General features: G+C 36.1%; 1 protein-coding gene across 1 annotated transcript in view; it reads left to right on the forward strand.

The window, feature by feature from the left end:
• Adam10 (ADAM metallopeptidase domain 10) overlaps nucleotides 1-8,371 on the forward strand; it is a 120,047-nt gene that overhangs the window by 80,263 nt on the left and 31,413 nt on the right. The window contains exon 9 of the mRNA XM_031345994.1: nucleotides 2,990-3,153. Coding sequence (XP_031201854.1) covers nucleotides 2,990-3,153 — 164 coding nt within the window. The remainder of the gene's footprint in view (nucleotides 1-2,989; nucleotides 3,154-8,371) is intronic.

The raw sequence follows: 8,371 nt of genomic DNA on the forward strand, positions 1-8,371 counted from the left end.
TGGTAGTCACAGAATATGTGTGTAGATTACTAATGGTAGTTACAGAATATGTGTGTAGATTACTAATGTTTGTCACAGAATATATATGTAGATTACTAATGTTCGTCCTTTTTGCTGGCCCAGTTGATTCTTAATAGAAAGTTTCTAGTCTTTTTGTCTTTTGCTGTTTTTCAAATAATCTCTTCTTTTACTTTTGTGTTAGAATGAAGACACCATGTATACTAGGGAATCTCTAGTTTCTTCTTTGTATGAATACATGTATACTGTTTCTTCTTTCTTAGTACTTTCCTATAGTTGAATTTTTTTTAAATTGTCTTTGATCAAGAAAACAGTATCTACCCGTTGAACTGAGTATACCTGGAGATTCCCACTTAAAATTATTCTATGCCTACAGTGGAGCCATCAGAAAAGGGTCTAGTTCCCATACAAAGATGCACAGGGGGTGGTGTGGCCCAGTGGTAGAGGCTTAGCATGTACAAGGCCTAGGGTTTGATCAGCACCCGGGGAAAAAGTCAAAACAAAACTCGGGAAAACTATAGTTTTCCTCAGTGTTATTAATCCCAGCACTTGGGAGGCAGAGGGAGGCAGATTTCTGAGTTCAAGGCCAGCCTGGTCTACAGAGTGAGTTCTAGGACAACCAGGGCTACACAGAGAAACCCTGTCTTGAAAAACCAAAAAAAAAAAAAAAAAAAAAAAAAAAAAAAAAGAGAGAGAGAGAGAGAGAGAGATAACCTGTTATCATTTTGATTGTTATCACCATGATTTTATAACAAAGTAAATTTTATTTTGAGTCAGAGGACTCACTATATACAGGCTGAGCTTGAATTTGTGTTGAGCTTGGGACTTTCTTGTTGCAGGTTCCCAAGCATTAGTTCTAGGGTTACGGGTAAAGTCTAAGATAGCCATCACCTTCATTCAGTTTCGTTTCATATGGTGAACCTCTTTAACACACTTCTGAAATGTATTTCTCTGGCTTGTTCAGATATGTTCTGACCTGTATTAACTGGTCTCAGGGTTAATCAGTTAAGTGAACATAGCTGAGGCTTGCTCAGCTTGCTTTCACTCTTCTCATTTATTCACAAGGTTAGTTTCTCTGTGATGACTCTGAAATAAAAGCTTATATACTGTAAAGTAGTTACTGAGCTTGAGTTACAGTCAGCTTACTGAGATGTTCTGTCACTGATTTTCTGGTATATCAAAACTAGTTGCATATTTATAAAATAAAATTTAGTAAATTTTCTGTGATCTGAGCTGTTCCATTTTATGCTATTAGTCTATAATTATATTAATCTTAAGACTCAGAGGAGCTATTTAGGAGGTTAAGCAATATATATATATATATATATATATATATATATATATATATATATATCTCACAGAGACTATGTTTAAGAAGAGTACTCTCAAATCTATATATGATCATGCTAAGTTAGCTAGACTTAAATACATAAATATGTCAGAACTTTTTAATGTGCCTATTTAATCTTTTTTCTTTTTAACTGTTAAAGATGTGTATTGGAGTCTTCTGTGCCTAGGTCAAGGTTGACAGGACTTATTTTGGGTCAGTTTCATATGACAAGCCTTTACTGAGGCAGGATATTAATTTACTACTTGCTCAAAGTTAACATGGTTGTATAATTGTTACAGAGTACTTACTCATAGATTTAATTTCCTAGTTCCTAGAATGATTTAACCTTCAGAAAAAGAACAGAAATTAAATATTCATAAATCAATATCTATTTTCTCTATTGTTTTCTGTTCAGGAAAGTCCACATGAAGGCTTGTGGGCTAAATCTGCCTCTGGCTTAGTATTCATTTTCCTTTTTCACAAAGCTCATCATGATTTCAGCTTGCTAAATCCTAAAATTAATTAAAAGAATTAGAATTCTGAGATCAAGAAGATGGCAAATGCTGGGAACTGAGCATAAGCAGACTCTCAAATACAAGACAGCACAGGAGTGTTCACTCTTGTCAGTGCAGGGACTGATGAGCTGGTTGAGTTGTTTTTCTTATTTGTCTCTTGTTAATTTCCTCTAACTGCTGTTGACTGTGAAAAGTGTCATTTTGATCTTGAACTCCAAAGTTCTTTTTAATAAAAAGACAAACTACAAAATAGGTCACTATGCTTACTCTCCAAGAGGATGTCCTCACCGACCACCCCCCCACCCACGCTCCCCCTTCTCCTATCCCACCAAACCTCCCCACATCCTGGGACCTCAGTAATTTCTTTTAAAAGTTGACAATGAGTTCAGGGCACATCAAAATCACAATTCAGTTGTTTTAAGTTTCACAGCTGCTGATGAGTTCTGTAAATAGTGTAATGGACGCCTGGTCAGCCAGATAGCCATATTCTTCCATATTTGCTTTCCTGCCCCTTTTTTCTTCCCACCTTCTCTCCACCCTTCTTTTTTCATGTCTTTATTCCTTAAATCCATATCACTCGGTGTCTTACTGACAAAATGCATGATGCAGTGCATCACAGGACTGTGAGCACATGCTGAGTGCCCCTCATTCTTCGTACAGGTTTCTTTTGCAGAGTGTAAAATATTGATATTTTAATGTGTATTTAATTTATAAGTTTTCCCTCTAAAAGATGAAGAGCTATAAGCTTTGGTTCAGTGTAAATGTGAACTTACTCAAATTTAAAGGAAATAGAAATGTTTTGCTATGTTAATGGCAGAAAAAAGTGACTTTTTGATGCTGAAAAATATGTAAGGATTGTGTACTAAATCCTGGGTTTTTTTTTTTTTTTTTTTTTGCAGGGACCATTAATGTTTTATTTTAAATGATTTTTAAGATCTTGGACTAATTGGAGTATTTGAATCATTTAGGTACATTTAGTCATTGTATTTTAAATCAAAAAATATAAATGTTTTTAGCTCCATGTAATGATTTTAATTACTGTTTACCAGGAGTTTTTTTTTTTTTTTGGTAGGGAAATAGATAACTAATTTAGTCTTTTTTATTATTATTTTAAAATCTGAATTAGGAAGCTCTGGGGGAATATGTGAGAAAAGCAAGTTGTATTCAGATGGCAAGAAGAAGTCGTTGAACACAGGCATCATTACTGTTCAGAACTATGGCTCCCATGTGCCTCCCAAAGTCTCTCATATTACGTTTGCTCATGAAGTTGGACATAACTTTGGATCTCCAGTGAGTACTGCCTAATTATTAAAAGTTTAAAAAGCAATTAGCTTGACTTTTATCTTCAGTGATATTTTGCAGTTCAATAATGTACATATGAATGTTTAGTGTTAATATGCCAGTTCATAGTGATGTAATTGACCATTCTGAAGTAAGAATTCCGTGAAAGCCCAGAATTTATTTAGCTTCTTTGTGGAATGGTAGTTTTGAGATACAGTCTCATGTAGCCTAGGCAGTATTAAGTTCCTAACCCTCTCTGTCCCCGCTTCCCAAGTTCTAGGTAAATATCTATATGCCCAACCATATCTGGCTCAGGCTGGCTTGTTTATGCAGAAGGTGATCTGTTTATATCTGCTGGTTCAGAAACAGTTGCTATCACATAATACACTCAAATATATTTTGAGTAAGTCTCCTTTTAGTAATCTCATAAATTATGTGATAGCTTTTTGGCTTTTGTTTCTATTAAAGCAATATTGTGATTTACTTGAATATATTTCTCTACTGTATAAATAAATTGATATTTTATACTTTCTTATAATAAATTTCTGACACACAAAAGAAGAAATAGCATAGCAAGCCATGTTCTCATCACCTAGAACAGGAATGGCCAGCTCTTCCCAAAGGGCCCACATGAACATTTCTGTTAGGCTTTGGGGCTAGCCTTTGTCTCATGCTCCATGTTCTTTATTTTTCAGTCCTTCAAATCTTCAAATATGGAAAGCTATTCTTAGCTTAGGCTATGTAATAGCAGCTCATGTGTAATGTGGGTTCATTTGCTGACCTCTGAGTCAGTTGGTAATTATCAAGGTTTTTGCATTGTCTGCTTTTTGTGTTCCTTTCTTGTTCTTTGTTAAGATGTTTAAATTTACATGCTCTAGAAGAAAGGCTTCATATGTAACCACAATGTGATTACTACACTTATAACAGCTGTCTTTGGTATTCTGCAATACTTAGGTCCATTCTGATGATTTTTAAAATGATCTAAGTAAACATCGGTTCAACCCAGAAATAGGAAAGAGTAAAAAATTTTCTCTGCTTTTGGTGGAGTTTATCAAGTATGTGTTTGGGAAAATTCTCCTTGAAAGCTGTGTAAATTCATTTTACTTCATTTGTAAACATGGAAAGTATTTTAAGGATAATTTGTTGGTGTTGAGGTATAATTTGTTGGTGGTAATAATTTTGAGGGTATAGGTCAGTATAAAGTACATATGCAGCATACATGAAGCCTAGGGTTTAATCTCTAGTACCAAAATAAACTAATAAAAACGTTCATGAGCTTACAGTTAAAATCTTAAAAGGCACTTCTACACTTTTCAAGTTTTTGAAATGCATCATCTCAGACTTTCCTTGTCTAAATCTCCATCAGAAACTGAGAGGTTGTTTTCAAAGTTCTTGAAGTATCAGAGATGAGTAGAAGGCTGATGCTGATGGTTAAGTTGCAGTTCAAGTGCAAAGAGACACACTTTCTTCACAAGCACCATACCCTTCTACTTCCTTTGGTCTGCCCGAGGGTCTGGCTCGTTTTGTCTTTATTTATTTATTATTATTTGCTTTTGGAGAGTGTGTGGACTTGGCTGTTTTGGAACTCTCTATGTAGACCAGTCCTACTTATGAATCCAACTGTTTCAACTTCCTGAATGCTGGAGTTAAAGGCATGTACCACCACACCTGGTTTATTTGTGAGCAGTCAGAAGCCAGTGTCATTTCTTCTTCCATTGTACTCCTTCCATTGTTTCATAGTCTTCTTTTAAGGCAGGACAGTTCACTGAACCTAGAGCTCACCTTCTTAACTAGTCTGACTGGTTGGGCTATAAACCCCTGAGATTTGTCTGAATGCAGCACATTGCCTTGTCCATCTTTGATGTGGGTTCTGGGGATATAAAATCAAATCTGCAGTCTTGGGTGGCAAGCATTTTAACCTGCTGAGCTACTTCTCCCCAGTCCTATCACATCTCATCTTAATATTTATCTCACTGCCAAAGATTGCATTTAGTAAATTAACATTATTGTATATTTTATGTATTGCTTAATAGGTAATTTGGTTCTCATTCCTTGTCAAGCTTGTTAACCTTTTCCTCTCCTACTGGACTACTTTTAATGGCCTTACCATGCTTAACCACACTCTTTCTTTGTATATATTGTTAATTCTACCATATATATACAAAGTAGATCCTGAATAAGTATATATTGAGTGATTTATGGTAAGATGAACTTGGAACCATAAACTCCCAAATTTCACTTTAGTCTCAGGCAAACTTTTCAAAGGCAGAAAGTAGCAACAATGTTAGCCAAAATATCACAAGAATAGTCTCTAGGCCACATATTAAAATTCTTCTCCTCTGAAACTTCTTGAGCCAGGCCCCCACAGTTCAAATCACCCTCAACACCACTACTGTCTTTCATCTTCCTACTAGACTGGCCCATTAAGCCCCACTAAAAATGTTCAACTGCTTTTCTAATCCAAAGTCCCAAAGTCTACATTCCTCCAAACAGAAACATGGTCAGGCCTATCACAGCAATATTCCAGTACTAACTTCTGTCTTAGCTAGGGTTTTATTGCTGTGATGAGACACCATGACTATGGCAATTCTTATAAAGGAAAACATTTCATTGGGGCTGGCTTACAGTTTTAGAGGTTAAATTCATTATCATCATGGTAGGACACATGGCGGCATGTACTTAGACATGCTGGATAAGGAGCTGAGAGTTCTATATCTTGATCCACAGGCAGTGAACTGGTATGAGCTTTGGAGACCTTAAAGCCTACTCCCCACCCCCAGTGACATACCTACTCTAACAAAGCAATAACTCCTAATATTGCCATTCCCTATGGACTTATGAGGGCCATTTTCTTTCAAACTACTACAGGTTTCATCATTTATGGCTTTGCCATAATTCAACTCAAAGTATACATGCTGTGTCATCTCTCACCTCTCAAATCTGATGAATCTCCTGCTTCAGTCTGTCTTACCTTAAAATCTTTTTTTAAAGTATTATTTTTATATGTATGGGTGTTTTGTCTGTATATTTGTCTGGGTACAACATGGATGCCTCAATCTTTAGAGTAAAAGGTGTCAGAACCCTTGGGACTGGAATTTACAGATTGTGAGCTCCATGTGGGTACTGGAAACTGAACATACTCCTTCTGAAAGAAGCAGCAAATGCTTTTAACTGATACCATGGAATACTCTTCAGCCATTTAAAAACTTAGGCTCTTTGGTGCTTCTTATACTGGTAAACTGAGACATAGATACTTATATATACCAGATCCCAAAGTTTATATTAAGATGTGATACAGCCAATTATAGTCATAGTCAATAGTTGTGGGCTGTAGATTATAATTTATTTTTCATATGTTCTTAAATCCTACTTTCCTATGAATACTTTCTCCCTTCTTTCTCTCTTTGTTGCCTTCTTTCTGTTTCTTTTTTCTTTGATAGGTTCTCACTGGATAGCCTAGGCTGACCTCAAACTTGTGCTCTCTCTGCCTCAACCTCTTTAATGCTGAGATTACAGTCTGTTCCACCAAATGTATCTTATATTATGAACTTAGAAAGTAGTTTTTGATACTTTCTTAACTAACTAAAGTTTTAGTATACTTGTGAAACTTTACTCTTAATTTGAGCCCTGAGTCCTTTTTGACATCAGTCAGGATAGTCCTTTGTGTGTATGTGTGTCAGAGGTAGGCTTTTTGGTTTTTTTGTTGTTTGGTTTTTTTATTCCTTTGTTTGCCAGTTTTGTTCCTGTATCTGCTGTAGCAAATAGTAAGCATCCTTGTTTACAGTTCATTCTTCCTTTTATGGCTGTTGGTGAGATCTATTACACCATTCCTGAATAATTAAGACTAGGTGGGTAGGTCACAATTAGCTATTTTTAAGAATGTAACTCCTTGCCAAGTTTGGGACAATGCTTATTCTGTCTATATAAGTTTGTATATTTTAGTACTTCCATGTATAACTGCCTACTCTAATATTTACTGCCTTGTAAGATAGGAGTGATTCTTTGATTGTATTAACAGCCATTCAGTATTGGACATTTTCTTTGTTTCTCAATTTGAATGATGAGATTGTTGCTACTACCATACTTAATAAAAAACCAAATTGGGTTGTAAAGAGCAGAAGAATAAAGCAAGGTGATACAATGTACAAAGCAAGTAGTTGCCAGAGGCTGACTCTGGGCTCAGGAGCAAAGCAGGGGCAGTATCAAGAAGAGTAGGATTGAGACGTCTGATGAGGAAATATAAAATCAGAGTGACTTGGTATTATTGTTTGTTCGTAAAGAGTAAGGTTATTGGGTATTCAAACCAAGATCGAGCTAAATACAATTGCCATTCTAATGTCCAACATTTCTACCCTTTACAATAATGAATACCTTAATTACTTGAGGACATCATGTGTGAGGTTTCCTTCAGGTGTGTGTTGTGTGTGTATTGAAGGAATTTTGTGTGTGGTATATACACCTGTGTATGCACCTTTGTATGTATAGACACAGAAGTCAGAGGAGGATATTGAATGTCTTCCTCAATTACTCTTGAGACAATTAGCCTTGAGACATGTTCTCTGAACCAGAAGCTTTGGGCTAGACTAGTCATCTAATGAGCTCTTGGTATCTGTTTCTGAATTCTAGTAATGGGGTTGTTGCAAATAAACACAGTCATGTCTGGCTTTAATTTTTTTTTCTTAAAATTGTCATTACATTTTGTGTGTGTGTGTGTGTGTGTGTGTGCGCGCGTGCGCGCTCATGTTCATTTGTATGCCACAGCCTGTGAGTGGAGGTCAGAGGACAACTACTTGCATTTGGGTTCTGGGGATCAAATTGAAGTTGTCAAGCTTGATGACAAGCATCTCTTACCACTGAGCCATCTTTCTGGTCCTGGACCTGAACTTTTTATGTAGGTCCTGGAGTTTTGAACAGAGGTCCTCTTGCATGTACATTAAGTGTTCTTTCTCACAAAGCAGTCTACCATACCCTGGCTTTGTTGTTTATATAGTGCACATGTGCGAGGAAAGCAGGTGCATCCTATCCCAGCTTTAAAAGTGTTTTTCCTTTGAAAAGATTCAGGAAGCTCTTGCTTTGGTCCTTCTCATGCCTCTGATACCTGAATAAATTACTAGAATCAAAACCACTTCTTCGCATGTGCTCATACATAGAACTCTGTCTCCTGTTTATTCTGTAAAGCAGTGTTTTGATCTCATGCCTTGGGTTTTCTTTTTTTTTTTTTTTTTTT

This window comes from Mastomys coucha, unplaced genomic scaffold (assembly GCF_008632895.1).
Source record: "Mastomys coucha isolate ucsf_1 unplaced genomic scaffold, UCSF_Mcou_1 pScaffold23, whole genome shotgun sequence".
NCBI classification, from domain to species: Eukaryota; Metazoa; Chordata; class Mammalia; order Rodentia; family Muridae; genus Mastomys; species Mastomys coucha.